Below are 22,564 nucleotides of genomic sequence, written 5' to 3'. Positions count from 1 at the left end.
GGTCCCGTTAGGTCTTAGTATAATGCACATAAGCATGACCTAAAGGCTGACCTCGTTGTGGTTCACTAACAAGGCTGTTCGGGGGAGCGTATGGTCGATAGTGGCTGCTTTGCTTTCCACCTACTCCATAATACCGACGGCTCCCCCCTAAAATAAAGATGACTCAACTAGAGGTCGTGTACAACATATGTACTATGGACTTGTTGCAGAAAAAAGGGCGAGGGTGGACACATAATGCCAGAAATAAAAGCGGTAACACATAGGATAAATACTGTACACAAAGAGCACGAAAACAATCCATAATGATAAGTAAATAACACAAAACAACACAAAAAAAAAATTTATACACTCATAATGTCAAACAAAGCTGATACGACTCCAAAATAAGCTCGAATTCTGAACAGATCCCCAGCAGAGTTGCCAGAGCTGTCACACCCCTTTTTTCGTACTCCAAAAGATTAGTTTTTTATGGTTTCGAAAGGGTTTTTACTAAGGTGTCAAAAATGAAAATTTATTTCGAAAAGGAGTTATTATATTTCAAAACTTAGAGTCGCCACTTGGGATAAATCGACTGTGCCAAGTCACCTGTGGATATCCTTTTTCAAAACGGTTTTGACTCTGTAACACTGGTTTGCGAACAGAGATTCTGGTTAAGGAATTCTGTTGACCAAGAGGAAGGTGTTAGGCACCCCTCGATCCCGTGGTTTGACCACAGTCGCTTGGTGGGCGTATCGGCTAATTTGACATTACAAAATGTATAAACCACACAAAAACAATCAATCAAACAAACAAAACAAAAACCAGCTAAAAAATATAGTGTCCAGCCAATTATTACAACCCAAAATGAAGAAGTACTGAAACATGAACCTACACTAATCCTAAACTACGCTCTAATGCCTTAACCAATTCTTCGGGCCTTCATCACGAACGTCCTCCGAGTACATGATACGTTGGGGCATTCCCCGGTGAATAAATACAAATACCTCGGGGCATTCCCCGGCCAAATGAATACATTTTCTCAAATTTGTGCATTAAAATAGAAAGAACCATTCAACAAGACATTCACACATTCAGTGACACAGGATCCTACGAGTTGCCTACCCCGAAACCTAAAATTTGCCTATCAATTTCCGTCTAAAACATGATACTATCCATTTTAACAATGGATCAAAATTAACCTGAATTCAACAACATTAATATCCATTTCAAAATCAACAATCGATTATATTTACTTCATTCACTTCCGATTCCCATCCCCAAATCATTCTCAACTATTGATCCAACATAACAATTCAACGATAACATTTCAATCACCCACAATCAATACAATTCAACATTCATCATTCACATCACGCATAAGATAAGAAAAAGTCGAGACGATAACAATCAACCACACACAATAGTAAAAATTTACTAAGAATAAGATAAAGAGATTAACCTTAAATTGGGGCTTTTATTTGACTAATTTGAACTGATTTCAACGATGACAGAAGCCTCACGGACCAATGAACCATAGACGTACCTCGAACTGGAACCCTAAAATCCCGCAGACAAACCCAGTGACGTTTTTGGCCAGTTTTTGCTCGAAAATCAACCCAAAACAGAGAAAAATCTGAGCTGCCGTGGTACTAATGAATTTTCGGTGAAAGTCTCGCCGGCGTTAATGTGTGGTCACTGATTATTGAATTTTCAGGGAGATGGAGCGGTTTTTCGATGAGATTTGAGCAGTTGGTCGCTGGTTTTGACCAAATTTTAAAAGAAAGCAGATGAATTCAATGATGGGCCGCAATTCCGATGAAACTTCACCAAAAAAAACTTTCTGGAGCTGCTTCTCTCAACCTTCTCTATTTTTGCTCGTTCTTCCCTCTCTTCTCGCTCATCTGTTCTCTCTTCTCTCGTTGTTTTCTTCTCCAATTTCGATCAATTTTTCTCTTAATATCCTTTCACTCTCTCAAATCTCTGGTGGTGTGTGAGTGTGTGTAGTAAAAATCAAAAAAAACAGTGGAGGATTGGTGTGCGTGAGGATAAGTTTCTGTGAGTAGAAAAAAAATAAAAGATGAATGGAAAATCCTCCCCCTTTTGTACGTATTTTCTATCTACATGTGTATGAATGGAATTATATATATCTGTTAGTGTTGTTTGTGTAGGTGTATGGGTGGAGTGTGTGCGTGAGCTATGAGGGTGTATTTTTTTTGGTGAGTTTTTCTGTGAGTGTCGTGTATATATGTATTAAAATGGAGGATGAAGAATGTCTTTCTTTTTTGTGGATCCTCCTTTCACCTTTTTTTTTTATTTTTTGTAGTCTGTTATGGACAAAGAATAGAAAAAAAATGTGAGGGGAATTGGGTGGGGTGACGTGAGTAGTGAGGTGGGGGTAGGGTGTGATGTGCTTTATTTTGATTGGGTAGGTTGTTAGGATAAGATAAAATTAGTTAGGGGATTGTTATTTTTGTCATTTTGTGGAGGGATTATCACACGGGTGAGGGTACACGGTAGGATAAGGTAAAAATAGGTAAAAACGATATCAGGGAGGGACGAAATTAGGTGTCTACAATTAATGAATATTAATTAATGAATATTGAAACCCCTAATACTTCTTCCTTTTCATATTGACTTGGCACTCCCATCAAGAAAATATTAATTAGGGGTTTATTTTACTACCAAATTAGCCTTATTAATTATGCTTTGTAAATATAAATTTGAATAAATACACTTTGTTTAGTCATTTAATATTAAGGGTAGTACATCTAGAAATTAGAATTATCTCATCTCTCCCCTCATCTCCTTCAGCCCTAAATCTCTCATCTTTTTTCTTTCTATTCTCTTTAGGGTTATCATAGCCTTTTTTTCTCTCCTCTTTCTCAAAATTTTTCGTTCGGATCTAAACCGATCGATATCCATATCTTATATTCCTCGACTGAAATTGCTGTTTTGACCCCCTTTTGACATTGTATGATATGATTCACTATTGCTTTTTTATTCTCGTCTTCTTCTTGCAACTTTATTTACATCTTTTTGTTTATTTAATTACCATTTTTCTATATCATATTTATTTAAAAAATTTGAAGGAACTTTTAATTGTTGAATAAACATACCCAGATTTTTTATTATAGGATGCGAAAAAAAGTCATCTGTTAGGAGAAGTTTAAAAAACATTGTTGGCAATATCATTTTTTTTATATATTTTATTTGTTTCTTTGTTGTTGATGTTGTTATTGATGTTGTTGGTGGGGCTGACATTGTTGGAACTTGTGTTGTGGTGGTGTTGGCGGGTTTGGCATTATTGGAACTTGTGGTGTGGTGTGGTTTAGACGGTGGGTGCTTCTTAGCTTAAAAATAGTGGAGTCTGAACAATCAACACAAGGAGTAAGGGAGAAAAAAATAAAAATTTTAAAGTGAATAATAAGAGCAGAGTTGGTTACCAAAATTTTAAAAATATGTGCTGAATGGGAATTGAACTCAAGACCAAAAGAAATAAATAGCCTTAAGCACCCATAAACAACAACTAGGCTAACCAAACAACTTTTACTATGGGTGCTCACTGATTAGATTATATACGTTTTTTTCTTTATTTCCACATACATATATAAAGTTCGATACGAGTTCAGTCTGTGCTCGCGCACCCGGAGGACTCCATGTGGGTTCGTCCCTTGTTGTTGATGGTGTTGGAACATATGATGTATGCTTCTTTGTAGTTGATGATGTTGTTGGAACAAATATTGTTGTTTTCTTTGTTATTGATGTTTTTTATTTGTTGTTTGTAGTTTATGCTATTGTTGATGTTGCAACAGACGAAGCAACTGATGGAACAAATCAAACCACAAGTAAGGCTGCAATGTATTCCAACAGACTCCATATCTGTTGTATCAGACTCCATATCTGACGCAACAGACTCCACATCTGACGCAAACTATCCGGGATTTACGTGTTATGTGTGTTACTTAAATAAAACTAGTGACTTTATTAATATGTAAATTAAAAAAAATGGATCTAAATACAACATTTTATCTTTTTGTTGTATTTCCAAAAGAAACAGATTGTTAATCTGTTGCAAAATATATTCCACCTGTCAGATAACTTACAACATATAGACAATCTGTTGCAACAGATGTATATATCAGTTTGTTTTTCCATCAGCTGTGGCGTCTGTTGCAACTTGCTAATCATCTGTTTATTCAATTTCATCAAGAGCAATAGATTTTTTTAAACACTTCTTGGCCAAACTCAATTTTTGCTCTTGGACTGCTTCTCTTTTTTTCTTTGCATCCTTCAAGTTGGCCTCCAAATTTAATTTTTGCCCTCAATCCAATAGCAAAAATTTAGTTTGGTTGAAGGATGCAAAGAAAAAAAGAGAAGCAATCCAAGAGCAAAAAACTAAATTTGGCCAAGAAGTGTTTAGAAAAATCGATTGCTCGCGATGAAATTGAATAAATAGATGACTAGCAAGTTGCAACAGATGCCACAGCTAAAGGAAAAGCAAACTGATATATTCATCTGTTGCAATAGATTGTCCATATGTTGTAAGTTATCTAACAGGTGGAATGTATTTTGCAACAGATTACCAATCTTTATCTTTCGAAAATACAACAAAAAGATAAAATATTGTATTTAGATCTATTTTTTTCTAATTTACTTATTAATAAAGTCGCCAGTATTATTTAAGTAACACACACAACACATAAATCTCGGATAGTTTCAGCAATATTACATTAAATCCCGGATAGTTTGCTAATTACATTTTATCCCAAAATTTCGAATTGTGATACATATGTTAAGCTATCATTAGTAAATATGAATCCGGAATTTTATGTAATTTTTTAAAACATTAAGGGATATTGTGTAATATGGTGTCTTAAATATGTGATTTATGTAATTTTTCCTTTTAAGGGATATGAACAGTCATGACTTTTTGTTTGACTAAGTCCAGTCCTTTTCAATTCTCAATCATTTTATAAATAGGTCCCTCCAGCCTCCTCACTCACTCTCACTCACGCCCGTTCATTCTACTATACTTACAATACTAATATGTCAAATCTAGATTCGTACAAGAAGGTTCATATTGAGTCCTTGCAGGAATTTCAAAGGCAGTTTGATGAACTCCAGAGGGATTTGACAGACTTTCGAGCAAGGCTGAGGAGGGCCCTACTGCTACCGGATGAAAATTGTCAGGTTGACAATAATAATAATAATAATAATAATAATAATAATAATAATAATAATAATTAGGTTATGTTTTTTCTTTCTTTTAGTGTATGTATTTTACTTTTTTATATCCGATCTACCTATAAGGGGTTCAAAAAAATCCATGTATATGTTTGGTTTGGTTTGGTTTGGTTTAGTCGATTTTGAATTTTTAATTCTTATTCAATATTTAATTATCATTCTATTTATTCTCTATTCAAAACATATCGGCGGTTGGAGTTAGGGATGCGGTCATGATGAGAAATTCTCCTAAAAATGGTTCGTTAATAAATAATAAGGAACTAAATGATATTATAATCGTAAAAAAAAGATTATTTAATTTTAAAAAAGCCACAACATTGGATTAATTTAATTAAGATATATATATATATATATATATATATATATATATATATATATATATATATATGATGATATGATTTTAAAAAAATAAGTTAATGAACAGTCGTGACTGTGACTTTTGTCTAAACACATTCAACAAACAAACAAAAAAAAAACGCTTCTGATGCATCAAATTTCTCATCTGTTGCGACTTATGAATTAGTTAGAAGAAATAAAAAAAGCTCCTTAAACAGATGGTATATCTGTTGAAACAGATGGGTTTATCTGATGCAACAGATATACAATTTGTTGCCATAACTCAATTAATAAAAATGGTTATTAAAGAAACGAAAAGATTAAGTCACCACCAGCTTGATTTAATTAATTCATTTCTTTTCACATAAAAGAATAAGGAAATAAATGATAAACACAATTTAAACCGTAAAAAACTCACTAGAAATATTCTTGTTTTTAAGTCTTCTTTATTAATTTATATAATTAAAAAGTCAGACAATTTGGATGTCATGAAAATAATTTTTTTTTTTAAAGATATATATATTATATGTTGCAACAAATATATTATCTGATGCAATAGTTGAACTATTTGTTGCAACGGATGATATATCTATTGTAATAGATGATTTATCTGATGCAATAGATATATAACCTGTTGTGTAACTCAGTGTAAAAAATAAACGGTTGCTGAAAAGAACTAATTATTTTAATAATTATAAAGTTAAGCTTCAAGCTGAAAAGTCATGACTATCACAATATTGCTTAATTTAATTAAGTCATAACTTTTTATAGTAATCAAAAATGTCATTAATAAATGGAGGTGAACAGTTGTGCCTTTAAATCTGCTTTATTAATTTATATAATTAAAAAGTCAGAAAAATTTGATGTCATGAAGAAAATATATTTTTTTTTTAAATATATATATATATATATATATATATATATATATATATATATAGATATTATATGCTGCAACAAATATATTATCTGATGCAACAGGTTATCTATTTGTTGCAAATCATGATATATCTGTTGTAATAGATGATTTATTTGATGCAACAGATATATTATCTATTGTCCAACTCGGTGTAAAAAAAAATGGTTCCTGGAAAGAACTAATTATTAATAATAATAAAGTTGAAAAGTCATGATCTATCATAATATTGATTAGTTTAATTAAGTCATAACTTTTTACAGTAATCAAGAATATCATTAATAAATGGAGTGAACAGTTGTGCCTTTAAATCTGCTTTATTAATTGATATAATTAAAAAGTCAAAAAATTTGGATGTCATGAAGATAATGTATTTTTTTTAAAAAATATATATATTATATGTTGCAACAGATATATTATCTGATGCAACAGGTTATCTATTTGTTGCAAATCATGATATATCTGTTGTAACAGATGATTTATCTGATGCAACAGATATATTATCTGTTGTCCAGGTCGGTGTAAAAAAAATAGTTCCTGGAAAGAACTAATTATTAATAATAATAAAGCTGAAAAGTCATGACCTATCATAATATTGATTAATTTAATTAAGTCATAACTTTTTACAGTAATCAAGAATGTCATTAATAAATGGAGGTGAACAGTTGTGCCTTTAAATCTGCTTTATCAATTTATATAATTAAAAAGTCAAAAAATTTGGATGTCATGAAGATAATATATTTTTTAAAAAATATATATATATTGTATGTTGCAACAGATATATTACCTGATGCAACAAGTTATCTATTTGTTGCAAATCATGTATATCTGTTGTAACAGATGATTTATCTGATGCAACAGATATATTATCTGTTGTCCAAGTCTGTATAAAAAAAATGGTTCCTGGAAAGAACTAATTATTATTAATAATAAAGCTGAAAAGTCATGACCTATCATAATATTGATTAATTTAATTAAGTCATAACTTTTTACGGTAATCAAGAATGTCATTAATAAATGGAGGTGAACAGTTGTGATTTTTTGTCTAACTCATTCAAGTTCAATCCTCTGTAAATAGGTCTCTCCTTACTTAATCGTTCGTTCTACTACACACTATTTATTCCTCGCTCTTGTTACACCTTCAACTACTTTCTCTTCAAGGACTTGATAGTTTTTCATGTCTCTGGTAATTTTTTTTCTTGATTTTTGTGTAAATATACATTGTATTACATTACATTACATTCGAATTCTTTCTTTTCTTTACTTTTGTGTTTACGTGTGTGTTTTGTCAACTTATGCATTTTTTAGATATGGCTGATCTTATGTGGGATGTCGCTATTTTACAAGACGCCATGAGGGAACTGCAGAAGGAGGTTCTTGACCTGCATTGGGAGTTGGCCGCTGTCAGAGTAAGGATATTGCGGGAGATCCGCAGGCTGCAGAGGGCGCTGCTGCTGCCCTTTAAAGATTGGCCGGCTGGCCATACAAATAATAATGATGTTAATAATGATGATAATAATAATTAAGCTTTTTTTCTCTTATCCATGTATTTTTTTGTTTGTTTTATAAAAAATTATGTTTGATGCACTTGACTTTTTATCTCTTATTTAATTTTCGTGCTATCTATTTCTATTTCTTAACGAATGACATATCTATAATTAAGGAATAATTTGATTTCAGTATCAATAGCAAGAACATATGAGTTATCTGTTAGGTTTTGCGCGTGACAGGAGCTGTATTTTGTTGTTCGAAACATATTAGTAATCTGATGAAACATATTATTTATCTGTTGAAACGAATTACTAATCTGGTGCAACAGAATACCATCTATTCGATTCATAATCATATTACGGGCACCTAGAACCCTTAAACATGAATCCAACATGAGTCTACTGTTACAACAGAATATTTATCTGGTGCTGCAGATAATGGATCTGTTTAAATAGATTGCTCTTGTATTACATTCATGTTCGCGTGCAAACTATTGTTGAAAAAACAACACCCCAACAGTTACCCAGATTCAACTGAAAAACATAATCTGACTTACCAAAGTCTCCTCTCAAGTAAATTCCAAAGTTGAAAGTGATTTACGAAATGAAATTTGACATAAGAATTTGGTCAAAGAGCAGCATTTGGGTAACAACAACAACAATGGTCAACAAGAAGAATATGAAGTTGATAATGAAGTATAAGATGATGATAATGAATCAGAAGACGATGAATAAAGCAGCAGCAACAATGAATAACAAATATAGCGAAGAGAGAGAAAATAATAACGGATAAAGAGAGAGAAAAAGATGTCTTTTTTCCCTTCGTTCCCCGTTATATATTAACTAACATTTGATTCAACGTGTAAATTTAAAAACTTGTGAATTATTTTGAAATTTTTCGAACTTTCTTAAATTATAATGAAGTAATTGTCACCTCTACTCAATTATTAAGTCTTGTGTCACCTACACCTCATTTTAAAACTCTTTTGTCACCTGTGGCCCAAATCCCCTAGTTAACTTCCCCCACCCCCACCCCCACCCCCACCCCACCAACCAACCAAAAAAAAAAATTAAATCCACAAATAATATAAAAAATATGTTGTATATCAAGAAGTTATATATGCTTGCTATGACTTAATCCAATCGATGTTTAAGCATATTTCATAAACATGATAATTTCTACTCTAGATTTTCAATTGGTTTTAGGATTCATAAATGTATTTATCTAATTAATCAATATAATTTCTTTTTTTTTTTCGAAGTCACGTATAGTTGGCTAACATTTATTCAATAAGTACAATGTATAAATATATTTCATAAATATGATATTGTATATAATATTGTATTTTATTGGACTATAATTAAGTTTAAGTGTCTAAATAAAATTTTTGGACAAGTTTGAGAGCTTACATATGTGTTTGGCCTTTTACTTTTTTTTTTTTCGAGTTCATACACGCATTTACTTAGTCGATCAATAAAATTCAAATGTCACCAAAGGCAAGTATGTTTGATGGGGTTTAATCAACTCGTTTAATCTTATCTCATAATTTAAATAGATTTACTCTTAGCCTTCGAGATTTTGTCAGGATTTGTACAAAGTCTTTTTCTAGTGGATTTACGAAAATCTCCACCATAACCAATGTAATCTGTGCTTACAAACGTTTAATTAAATCAGAATTTAATTAAATTTCATAAATCCAATATTTTTTATGTAGATGTTTGTGATTTTTTAAGATATACTTGTATTTATAATTTATCGAATCAAACAACAACATATTCAATGTAATCTTACAAATTAGGTCTGGAGAGAGCAATGCATACGTCGTCTTAGGACCAAACATGATATTGTGTATGGTAATGTGTTCAATTGGAACGTGACTAAGATTAAGTGCATAAATAAATTTTTTGAACAAGTTTAAGGGTTTATATATGCGTGACCTTTTGCTTTTTTTTTTTTTCCTGAGTTCGTATGTTCATTTACTTAGTCGACCAATAAAATTTAAATGTCATCAAAGACAAGTATGTTTGATGGAGTTTAATAAACTCATTTAATCTTATCTCATAATTTAAATACATTTACTCTTAGCCTTCGAGATTTTATCAGGATTTGTACGCGCCTTTATCTAGTGGATTTACGAAAATCTCCATCGCGCGTAACCGATGTAATCTGCTTACTAATGCTTAATTAAATCAGAATTTAATTAAACTTCATAAATTTGTTTTTTTTAATGTAGATGTTTGTGATTTTTTAAGATATACATGTACCTAGAATTTATCAAATCAAACAACAACATATTCAATGCAATCTTACAGATTAGGTCTGGAGAGAGCAATGCATACGTCATCTTAGGATCAAACATGATATTGTATATAGTAATGTGTTCAATTGAAACATGACTAAGATTAAGTGCCTAAATGAAAATTTTGAACAAGTTTAAGGGCATGTGTTTGGCCTTTTACCTTCTTTTTTTTTCCTGAGTTCGTATGTGCATTTACTTAGTCGATCTATAAAATCCAAATGTCACCAAAGACAAGTATGTTTGATAGGGTTTAATCAACTCGTTTAATCTTATCTTATAATTTAAATACATTTATTCTTAACCTTCGAGATTTTGTCAGGATTTGTACACGCATTTATCTAGTGGATTTACAAAAATTTCTACCATCACTGATGTAATCTGTACTTACTAACGCTTAATTAAATCAGAATTTAATCAAATTCCATAAATCGGATATTTTTATTGCAGATGTTTGTGGTTTTTTAAGAAATACATGTATTTATAATTTATCGAATCAAACAACAACACATTCAATATTATTTTACAAATTAGGTCTGGAGAAAGCAATACATACGTAGTCTTATTATTATATGACTTCTATGCTATTATATTTTTCTTCATTTGTGATTTTTTAAGATATACATATATTTACAATTTATTTAATCAAACAACAACATATTCAATGTTATCTTACAAATTAGGTTTGGAAAGAGCAATGCATACGTAGTCTTACTACTATTAGTATCTGATTTCAAAGGACCCTCGACATTAGTAATAAGGAGTATAAAAAAACATTATACAGAAGAAATTCAGTAGCGAAGAAGCCATATCGCTCATATGTTGTCATAGTAGTTATTAGGGTTTTCTAAACATAATTACAAGGGCAACATCACCATTACATACAAATACATTGTCTCTTTTAGTAATTCACACTAATTACATTACACAATTGAAAAAACAAAGAAGAAAAAAAGGCAAGTTAAAATAAAAATAAATAAAGTAAAATAAAAAATAAAATACACAAAGAGAGGGAGATAGTATAGTATAGTGATCACTGAAACCCTAAAATTTACAGCCTTTTTTCTTCTCTCTCTCTATTTCTAAAAACCTCATAGTCTCTCTTCTCATCAAGGCAATCTCCTCGATTTTCGTGCCTAATTAGTCCCTTTTTCTCTCTACATTTTACTTCTATCTCTTTAATTCTCTTAATCTTTTCTGTATAATTTTTTTTCTGATTTTTTGAGTATTTTTTTAATTTATTTTGTTTTGGATGGCCACGCCGCCGGATTCGTCTGGTTCACCGGCGGCGAAAGCTGATGGTGGCTCAGCCGTAACCGCAGCCGGAGGAGGTGGAGGTGGGAGTGTTAGCAGTCCTCAATCACGGCGGAGTTTGCAAGCACCTTGGGCTCAAGTGGTTCGTGGTGGAGAGCCGACGGAATCAGTTTCGAGTCCTCGGTCGCCGTCACCGTTACCGTCAGCTGCCGGAGTTTCTCCGGAGAAAATTATGTTATCGGAGGATTGTGCTAGTCAGAAGCCGTCGCCGGAGATTTCGAGTTCCGGTGATCTGTCGGAGAGTTCTGATAGTAATAATGATGGCAATGTAGGTCGGCCAAAGAAACCTGCTTGGAATAAACCGGTAAATGGTGTTGTTGAACCGGTTTCTGTTATGGGTGGAGCTATTTCGTGGCCTGCTTTATCTGAGTCTACTCGGCCCAGCCCAAAATCAGCTGCTGATTCATCGAAATCTATTCCAGATGGATCCACTTCTGTTTCTCAGGTTGATTTTATGCTCAAAGTTTCGATTATTATATCGTTTTGCGTACTTTTGAGTGATAAAATGTTACTGCATTTGTATTGATTGTGTAGATATGAAGGATCTTAATACTCGAAGTTCCTATTTTATCTTGTTTCACGTACTTTTGAGTGATAAAATGTTACTGCATTTGTAATTATCGCATACTTTTGAGTGATGGAATGTTACTGCATTTGTGCTTATCGCGTACTTTTGAGGGATGAAATGTTACTGCGTTTGTATTTAATTGCGTAGATATGAAGGAATTAAAAGGGAACTAATGATTAATCGATGGAATGTTACTGCATTTGTGTTTATCGCGTACTTTTGAGGGATGAAATGTTACTGCATTTGTATTTAATTGCGTAGATATGAAGGAATTAAAAGGGAACTAATGATTAATCGATGTGTGTATATGTTTTTTTGTGAATAGGGTCCAAGAATTACTATCTATCGATGATTTTAGTACTCAAAGATTCGATTATTATATCGTTTTGCATACTTTTGAGTGATAAAATGTTACTGCATTTGTATTGATTGTGTAGATATGAAGGATTTTAATACTCAGTTTCTATTTTATCTTGTTTCGCGTCTTTTGAGTGATAAAATGTTACTGCATTTGTAATTATCGCGTACTTTTGAGTGATGGAATGTTACTGCATTTGTGTTAATCGCGTACTTTTGAGGGATGAAATGGTACTGCGTTTGTATTTAATTGTGTAGATATGAAGGAATTAAAAGGGAATTAATGATTAATTGATGTGTGTATATGTTTTTTTGTGAATAGGGCCCAAGAATTACTATCTATCGATGATTTTAGTACTTTTCGATTATTATATCGTTTTGCGTACTTTAGAGTGATAAAATGTTAGTGCATTTGTGTTTAATTTGTAGATATGAAGGAATTAAAAGGGGTATGAATGATTAATTGGTGTGTATATATGTTTTCTTTTTTGTGGATAGGGTCCAATAATTACTAGTTATAGTTGATTTTAACACTCAATGTTTGATTTATATATCGTTTCACGTACTTTTGAGTGACGAATGTTTCTGCATTTCTACTCATTGTGTAGATATGAAGGAATTAAAAGGGGAGTTAACGATTAATTGGTGTGTGTATATATGCTATTTTTTGTGATTAGGTAGGGTCCAGTAATTACTATCTGTCGTTGATTTTAGTACTCAAAGTTTCGATTATTATATTGTTTCACGTACTTTTGAGTGGTAAAATGTTACTGCATTTGTACTTATTGTGTAGATATGAAGGAACTAAAAGGGGAACTTATGATTAGTTGGTGTGTGTATATATGTTATTTTTTGTGAATAGGGTCCAGTAATTACTATCTATTTTTTACTTTAGTACTCAAAGTTTCGATTAGTAGATCGTTTCGTGTACTTTTGACTGATAAAATGCTACTGCATTTGTATATATTGTGTCGATGTGAAGGAATTAAAAGGGGAATAAATGATTAATTGGTGTCTATATATGTGTTTTTTGTGTATAGGATCCAATAAATTGTTGATTTTAGTACTCAAAGTTTTGATTTTTATGTCGGTTCGCTTACTTTTGAGTGATAAAATGTTACTGCATTTATATTTATTGTTTAGATATGAATGGATTAAAAGGGGAATTAATGATTAGGGTCCAATAATTACTATCTATTGTTGGTTTTAGTACTCAAAGTTTCAATTATTATATCGTTTCACGGATTTTTGAGTGATAAAATGGTACTGCATTTGTATTTGTAGATATGAAGGGATTAAAAGTGGAATTAATGATTAATTGGTGTGTTATGTATATTTTTGTGAATAGGGCCCAATAATTACTCAGTCACCACAAAAACAAGCTACTGTCAATGCAAACACAAATTCAAATGCAAACCCTACTGCCCCTGTTCGACAAAGATCAATGAAATACAAAGGCAGCAGCAGCGGCGGTAGTGGTCCAGGTGGTGGAGTATTTGTTAGAACTTCGCCTCCGCCTCCACCTCCATTGCCTCCACCATTTCCTATAATGCATTACGGACCTGTTCTTGAGCCTCCAGTAAGAGGTTCAAGACCTGTTGGTGGAGGATTTCCGTCTCAACCGCCACATGGAACAAATGATCATTCTCCACACAGAAATCATGGCAGGAAGGGTAACTTTGGGAGTCGACCTCGTGGAGATGGATCTTATCATAATAGCCATGGGGGCAGGCGTGATCAAGATCGGCGAGATGTTCATATGGCTCCTCAGTTTGCTCCTCCTCCTCCTCCTCATGCGGCGTATATAAGGCCTGCACCTGGTACTGCCCCATTCCTTCCACCTCCTCCTCCTATGAGACCCTTTGTTGCTCCGATGGGATTTGGTAAGTCCGCTGCTCCATTTTTAATAGTCTAGTTTGCTAAATGTTGCCGATTATGTTGTTGGTTCTATTTTAGATGTCTCATTTCTGTTCTTTTATGGTTCAGATATGGCTCCATTCTTTTATGTTCCTCCGTTGAATCCAGAGCCCTATAGTAGTGTGCCAATCATCAGCCAAGCTCCACAACTACCCCATCATTTACCTTTAGTGGATCCTAATTTGCCTCCTTCCTTGATTAATCAGATAGAGTATTACTTCAGGTAATTTTCAAAGCTAAGAATGTAGTTCTTTTCTTTTCCATTCCCTGTTTTTTCTCCTTTAAATAAATTTCTTTCTTTAAATTTATAGGGTCTTTTGTGACAATTATCTGACTAAGTTCCTTGACTTTCTGTGGTTCAGTGATGCTAATCTTGTAAAAGATGATTTTTTGAGGTCAAATATGGATGAGGAAGGCTGGGTTCCAATTAATTTGATTGCTAATTTTCCTCGAGTAAGTGATATCCCTTTTTCTGTATTACATTTTGGTTGATTGCGGAATCTGCCTCTGTGATTTCACGACATTTTCTAAGGGACCATTTATGTCTTCTTTTTCAAGTTATTGGTGCACCTTTTGTTTTATTAAAGACGTGATGTGCACGAGGATTGACCTTATAATCATGATCTGGTTGTGAATGTCCTTGTATTCTCTTTGATATTTAGCTCAGCTTGCTTAGCCAAAATAATTACATCTCAGCCAAAAATGGTGTCAGGTTCCAGAACTAATATGCTGAGACCACTTGATCTTGTGAATTGTATATAGTAGTTCTCAGTTGCGTGTAGATAAAACATATGAAACTAGGTCATGACTAACAAAATGCTTAATTGAAGTTGAGTTTCTCTTTGGATTATTCCTTCTGTTTCTGGAAGAAATCGAAGAATTTCAACAAACTAGCTTATGTAATAATTGTTTAACTTATCTAGAACGGGTACCAAATCTATGCCAAAAACTAAATTCAGGATTAGAAGTGCTTTATAAGGTTCATTTTGGTTTCTTTCCAGTTACTCATCCAAATTCCGTTTTTTTCTGATCCCTTTTTCTAGCTTAATCTCTTTAATATTAGAGCTGACTTAACCTTCCCTTTATTTTTGTATCTTCTTGATGTCGTCATCAGTGAAACACTTCATAAATAAACTGAATTATTAGACACATAATTTCTCTAACCCTTTTTCTAAAACTTATAATTCCTCTAATTGGTGAGTGAATACACAAGTTTCTTTCTCCACTAAAGGAAGTGATATCTCCGCAAAGCATCTGTGCCCGTCTCTCATTTGGTTTTCAACAAGTGTTTTTGTTGTGGCTGCTGGAGATTATTGAATGTAAGAAAAAGTTATAAATTATGCAGACCACATGTAGAAGGAATTTTGGTTGAACTGTAATATCCTGCTGTGTTTCGTTGTTTCATGTTGGTTTACTTTTGATGTTTATCAGCATAGTTTCAGTTTGGCTGATGGATGTTATTGCAGTTGACAGAAATATCCCTCGTCGAAGCGAAAATCTGGAGATCAGAGTTCATTTGGGGATTTCTTGTTTATTTTGTTTTATTTGTTGATGCCGTTACAGGAAGTCAAGGATACAAAACTGGAATTCTGTTTCCCTTTCCCTTTTTACTCAATTTAAAATGCGTATACAAACTTATATTTTTTGCTGCTGTTTTCTGTATTCTAAAATTTTCTACAGAGAACCTAACATTTCAATTTTTCTTCTTGAAATCGTTACCCAATACATTGTCTATCCAACAGTTACAAATGATTGCATGCCTAAGTCCAGAGTTTGGGTCAATGTCTAAGTAGATTTTATCATTTTTTGTTGGATCTTTGACATAGTGGAATGATACAAATAAGGCTTTGGATATCATCAATGACTTTAGGACTTCTTTTATTACTCTTGTCCATGCTCCATATTGTGTAAACCCTTGTCTCGTGAGCAATATGAGTTTTATAAAACTTTAAATCATGTCCCAAGGGTGGAAATTTCTATATGTTGAGTATTGATTATGGCAATATGATAAGATCTAAATGACTCTTTTTTTTGCAATTTTGTCTTTTATAGAGAGACTTTGTTATTTCTAATCTACTGTAATCTGCAATCATATTATGAGTTATATTTACTTAGACTGTTCATTTGACCGACACATACATATCAAGAAGGAACTGCAGTGGTATTGATACTTCCTAGGAATTCTGCAAAATACACCCAAAAAAAGCTGGAGTAAACATCAGCGGTGGACCCAGAAATCTATACGAGGGATTTAAAAAAACTGTAGAGTGTAATGTATGGGATTTAAACTTGTGATCTAAAGCAATTTCCTAACCTCCTTTGACACTTCAACAAACTTTTTCTCATAGCACGGTTATCCAACAACTTCTATATAACTTAAAAACTGCTCTAACCATGTTCGGACAGTTTAGTTTTTCAATAAAGAGGATTCAGTTTTCAATATATGCCCATATTGAAACCATATGTGTATGCAATTTCCATACTTGTTTCCGTTTAATATCTATTGTGTGCTCTCGAGGTGCTTTTACGATACAGTGGTACATTTTTGCATTGGTATTGCCCCGTCGAGGGATCACGGTTTTGCTATTGGTCTGTTTTTGCAGGTTAAGAATTTGACAGATAAGGTCCAGTCTGATAATATCCAGTTCATTTTGTATTGTTTGAGGGCTTCAACGTTTTTAGAAGTGCAGGTAATGTATCAGTTAGAACTTTTCTTGCCTTCGCATATTATATTCTAATGTGTAAGTCAGTTTGAAGAAGAAGTTTCTCCTCTATTTATTGTGATTAGCACTGCCTCTGTATTTTGAACATGGTGTATCATCAGTTGAGAAATTTTATCATATACAGCATAGTTTCTCCTCTATTTATTGTGATCTCATTAGATCCCAAGATATGAAGTATACTTTGAGGATTGAAGTGCCGTGTGAGTTCAAGGACCGTTGTCATTTTACTTATCGGGTGACAAGTTTACTCTTTAGTACTTATCATAGAGTATCAGATATTTCTCTTCATCTTTTGGAAGTTTTTTTTATGAATCGAAAGAATCATATGTTTTGGCATAGCACATAGTTATAGGGTAACATAAGTGAGACTGGAGGAGCCTAAAGTCCTTTGCCTCCAATATATAACCATTGTGTTTTGGGTTTGTTGTCTTGTACAAGGGTGCTGCATTTCTTACAAGATAAACTAACTACTCGGTTCTCATTGATTGTTGGTTCTGCACCAACTGTCCCGCTCCGGGTGCATTAACAGATGATGTTGTAACCTGTTATTCAAAGTAATGTTGATGTTCCGTTTTCCAGGATGAGAAGGTAAGGAGACGGGATGGTTGGAGGAAATGGACGCATACTACTGGCCAGCATGCAGCTGATTCAGGTTCGTCCACACCTGTTGCATCGACAGATGGTGGTCTAACAGCTTCCCTGCAGAATGTCTCTTTGAACGAATCAGCTACAAATATCAGTAGTGCTACAGAAGTGACCGATGCTCAACTGGAGGTAGCTGCTGGTGGCTTATCAGACAAATCGACTAATCAATCAAAGCTGGTTCAAGAAGAAGGCAGCACCAATGCTGAAGAAATCTCTACCAAGCACGGATGAAACAGTGCTGTCGATTTTGCATATATTGCAATGAGTGGCAACTGTCTTACATACTGATTCTATCAAGAAAGGTGTATTTGGAAGGTTATACATACAGCATTTGCTGCCCTTGGTGGATGCCATAATTTTTTGCAGTTTTTGAGGTGAGTGGAAGAGTTAAAACTAATGTGTAAGTTATCTGGTATAGAGAGTGGAACGATAGTGGAGATTAAAAGGATATACAGTTGAGGCTTGAAACTTTTGAGTCGTTGGGCTCGTATACTTGCATCGCGTTTGCTGGCTGGTATTCCGTTGTGATTCAGTGGAGTGAATTTGGATTTTGAGCCCTAGGACAACTTTTTTTGGGTTGAATTTTACCTCCATTTCAGAGGAAAGATTCTGAAAATGTAGAAATTTAAGTGCTTGGCTGGTAACCAGAGTGCTCAGCTCTGCTGATTTTGTTATACTTATCTAGGCATATTGATTGTTTTGAATTATTTTGTTTCATTTTATTATCTTTTATTTATTTTTTCTTTTTGCACTGCACAATAGTTACACTTTAGATATTTCTTCTCTAGCTCTTTTAATATATGTTAGAGCCGATCATGGTACATGATGAGTTCATGCCTACACCAAGAAGGCCTCGAGACTTATAAAACAAATATTCGAACTTGGTGTTTACTCACCTCAATAATTTATCACGCTTGGGTGATAAATTAAGGTGAGATGTGTACGTTGTCTGTGTTTGCCAAACCACATCGAGTGTATGTGAAGACACAATGACTCATTGTGTGCTTGTAGTGCGCTAGTGGTGGCAGTGCTCGCGGCGAGTGTATGCGATGACATGATGCCACATTGTGTGCTTGTAGTACGCTCGTGGTGGCATCACTCATGGAGAGTGGTCATTGGGTTTTCTTAAACATGGGGGGCAAGTTACTTTATGGTAGTCATCTTTCAGAATAAGAATAAATGCTCTTGCTTTAGGAACAAGAGATTGTGTTGAATGAGTTGGAGAGATTATAAACTTTTTGAAGAATCATCGGATATGTGGACCAATTTTTGCTTTAGGAATATCATCCAAAAGTTATAAGCATCTTAGGACCATCATTAGCATTTCTATACGTGATACTTTTTTGAAAAGAAAAATTCAATATTTTGTTAAAAAGTGGTTGATGTTATTATACAACTGCTTTGTCTCAAAATGGGTCCAGATGAATAATCCATCAAGTAAAATACTAGAGTCTAGAAGTATCATTTTCATTATTTGGAAATTTTATTACTTTGGTTTAGCCTATGGTTTATGGGACACAAATCACAATCTCTCTGTCCCACGAAATCTGAAGTTAGGTCTCTATATATTCTATCCTTCTCAGAATTAGCTTGTGGGGTTACAATGGGTATGCTATTGGAAACTTTATCCTTTTCAGAGTGTTACAGCTTGAACTAGTTCAAATGGGTATGCTTGAAGTAGTAATTCTTTTTATCATGTCATGCTATATAGAAAACACAAAGCATGCTCTCATGAGCTTTCTTAGACTCTCGTCTATACAAAGTATTACTTCACACTATGAGTGTATAAAAGTTAAAAATTATTACTTCACATTGGTATATGTCGACCTCAAGACACTTTCTCAATGAGTCAAATTGTAACGAATCTATTGATATAGTGACATAAACTAGCAAGCATATAAGCACAAAATCTGTAAAGTGTGTCAGAATGGTTGGAAGGATGGATTGTTTGTTTACTTTGTATGATTTTAGGCCATCCACTAGTTCATGATAGCTTTTGAAGTCGAGTCTGTAGCTTTTGAAGTTGAGTTAGACTCAGACTTATTTCTTTATAAGATTCATGAAGAGTAGTAATTAGTTATGTGGCCTCACTAAATCTCACAAAATGAAAGTGGAACAGCTAACATTACCAATTGAAACGGGGAAGTGCATAAGCATGGATAAATGTCAGAATAACACTACTCTAAAGGGCCGTTTGGTAGGAGGTATAAGAAATTACTAATTTCGGGATTAATTTTAGGATGAACTTATTTCATGTTTGGCTGGAATAAAATTCATGGAATAGCTCATTCTGAGATTAGTTATTTTGAAATTGTAGTGTTATTTTTATCCCTTCTTGACGGTGGGATAACTTGTTTTCCAACCGAACGACCCTAATAAGATAAATAAACATCTCATGTGATTAGCTATCTTAGTATTTTAGTACAAAATAATTTTGGACACTTATTAATACTCATGATCAAATGCAGGATAAAATAACCCCACATTTTATTCTATATCTTCTCAGCAAAGAGCTAAATTCATAATTTCAATTAAAATAGTAACATGAGATACACCACAACAGCAATCCGTTATCGTCCAGCGGTTAGGATATCTGGCTTTCACCCAGGAGACCCGGGTTCGATTCCCGGTAACGGAACTTTTTTCAACCTCTTCTTCTCTCCTTTTATGTTACCCATTTTTTCACTTAAAATTCTTTCACGTATATATATTTCAAAATTGAAAAACTAGTATTTGAATGGCTACAAGACAATTTGCTTCTATCTTTTTGTTTCAAATCAGTTCAGTGTGCCATGTTCGTTTTGGGGTCTCGACTAATTCAAATTTATACATGAAGATTTCGCTTTTGGGGTAAATAGCGCTGCCTATTAAATGCGACGTAGACTCCAATCCCAATCTCGCATGTTATTATCACAACCTTTGGTAAATTATATTATTGGACATATATTATAATACAAAAGAATTGGAGATAACAAGAACAATTGGTGGGGTTATCATTGTTTGTGTAACGTCAGTGTCAAACTTCCAAGGCATAAACATCTCCATTTTTTCCTCTCTAGGATACCACTTTAAATTTAGGCAACAATAATGCTAGAAACTAATGATCATTATTTGGTTGTAGGTTCATTGATCAAGGTTTGACGGAAGAACTTTATAAGTTTCCAAAAATTGAAGATACAGATCAAGAATGGAGAAAATTGCAGAAAACCGAACAATTATACAATATTTACCTTATGTAACACGTCACGAAAGTTTCGTATCACTAGCTTAGAGATGAAATAGAGAGACCATTTCCGATAGATCTCCGTCTCGAGATAAAACAGTCTAGAAAAAAAGACGTAAAAGATAGAAACATTCTTTTAGAAAGTGTTCCCCAAGAAATGTACACTTTGTTTGGGTTGTTGCCTAAACTGTTGGGATGTCAAATACTTGTGTCTATGCTTCTGTTCAATTTTTTTCCAACAAATATGATGGAAATGGTATTATTGCGTGCACTACTTTAGAACATGTTTTTCAAGACGCTACAACACTTGTTATCTCGAACCACATTAATATTCCCTTCGTTTCAAACTATTTGTCGCGATTTTAAAAAATAGTCGTGTCAAATTTTTCTTTTTATTTCATTTTATGTATGGTAGAATAATGTAATTGTTTTTGAAGACCAAAAAGTACCTCAATACAACGGCGGAGTCAGAATTTTCACCAAGGGTAATCATAAGTGAACATACGAACTAATCAAAGGGGGTTCAACATATATTATATATATATAAAATATAATTTTAACCATGTATATATCGCATGATTTTCCACCGAAGGGTAGCTCCGCCCCTGCCTCAATAGAGTAAATATTTCATACCATGGGATTATATCTTAAGATATAAATGAAATAATCAATGTATTATTAATAGACGCATAAAAAAAGAGAATCGTGATAGATAATTTTAGTCTAAAAGAGTAAAAATAGTGATTGCTAACTGCTTAAAATAGATGTCCCCTTTAACTCTAATGCTTCACATGGAGCACTCAATTTTGTTACTACTAATTATTATTGATTCACCAAAAAGGAAAATAAAAATACTACTTATGATTATTTTCAAAGATTTTAAAGTTTAATTTCTCCTTTATTGTGTTTTTTCTTTTTCATTTTTATATTCCTACTTATAATCTCATGCTCATGCTAAAAGGCGCTCATCATTTATTAATTATAGTTGCCTATGGCCTATAGTTAATTTTGATCCACATGATCCTAATCACCTATATATGTATAATTAAAAATCATGTCAGGAACAACTTTTTTCTTTTAGTAAAATGATATGTAGTCTATGGTCTAGTTTGATTGCAACTCCATATATTTCATCGGATACCTGTTATCTCTTTTCATCAGTAGCCATTACATAATCCTGTTTACAAAGCTTACACATATAAAAGAAAAATACATAACATTTTCTTTCGTCTTTATCGAGATTTAACCACATGCTCTTCCTCGGTTTTCATAATATCCATTTTATTAAGCATTAGACCACACCCTTAAATGCCAGAAACGACTTTTGCTTCAACTATTTCTCGATATGATTTTAGCTCGGATATAAATCCCCGGCATTCATTCCTCCCGATACGAGCATGTACTAGTAAGAATGCATAGTATGAAGGAAACGAGTTCAACAGAACTTAATAACTTGGTTCAAATCCTATACATTTATCGAGAAATTCACTAAATCTACACATATAATAAACTTCAAATTTTGAATCCGTAGTTACTACTAACTAATTTAAAAAAAAAA

At 33.1% G+C, this 22,564-nt stretch overlaps 1 protein-coding gene and 1 non-coding gene across 2 annotated transcripts; both read left to right on the top strand.

Moving 5' to 3' along the window:
- Positions 1-11,169: 11,169 nt before the first annotated feature.
- LOC107866855 (la-related protein 1C) lies at positions 11,170-18,519 on the top strand. Its single transcript, XM_016712860.2, has 6 exons — positions 11,170-12,018; positions 13,847-14,381; positions 14,485-14,638; positions 14,778-14,868; positions 17,019-17,105; positions 17,718-18,519. Exons 1-6 carry the CDS (start codon positions 11,512-11,514, stop codon positions 18,012-18,014), a joined length of 1,671 nt encoding a protein of 556 aa, XP_016568346.1. The 5' UTR covers positions 11,170-11,511; the 3' UTR covers positions 18,015-18,519.
- Positions 18,520-20,349: 1,830 nt separating this feature from the next.
- TRNAE-UUC lies at positions 20,350-20,421 on the top strand. Its single transcript has one exon. It is a non-coding gene; the product is annotated as a tRNA-Glu (tRNA).
- Positions 20,422-22,564: the final 2,143 nt, after the last annotated feature.

Source organism: Capsicum annuum, chromosome 4 (assembly GCF_002878395.1).
Source record: "Capsicum annuum cultivar UCD-10X-F1 chromosome 4, UCD10Xv1.1, whole genome shotgun sequence".
NCBI lineage: Eukaryota > Viridiplantae > Streptophyta > Magnoliopsida > Solanales > Solanaceae > Capsicum > Capsicum annuum.
The sequence above is the reverse complement of the archived record's forward strand: the minus strand, read 5'-3'. Positions and strand labels throughout refer to the sequence as shown.

Coding starts and splice junctions, on each gene's coding strand:
- LOC107866855 (XM_016712860.2), top strand. CDS start 11,512: ATGGCCACGCCGCCGGATTCGTCTGGTTCACCGGCGGCGAAAGCTGAT. Junction 14,382..14,484: donor TGTTGCTCCGATGGGATTTG/GTAAGTCCGCTG, acceptor TTTATGGTTCAG/ATATGGCTCCATTCTTTTAT. Junction 14,639..14,777: donor CAGATAGAGTATTACTTCAG/GTAATTTTCAAA, acceptor TCTGTGGTTCAG/TGATGCTAATCTTGTAAAAG.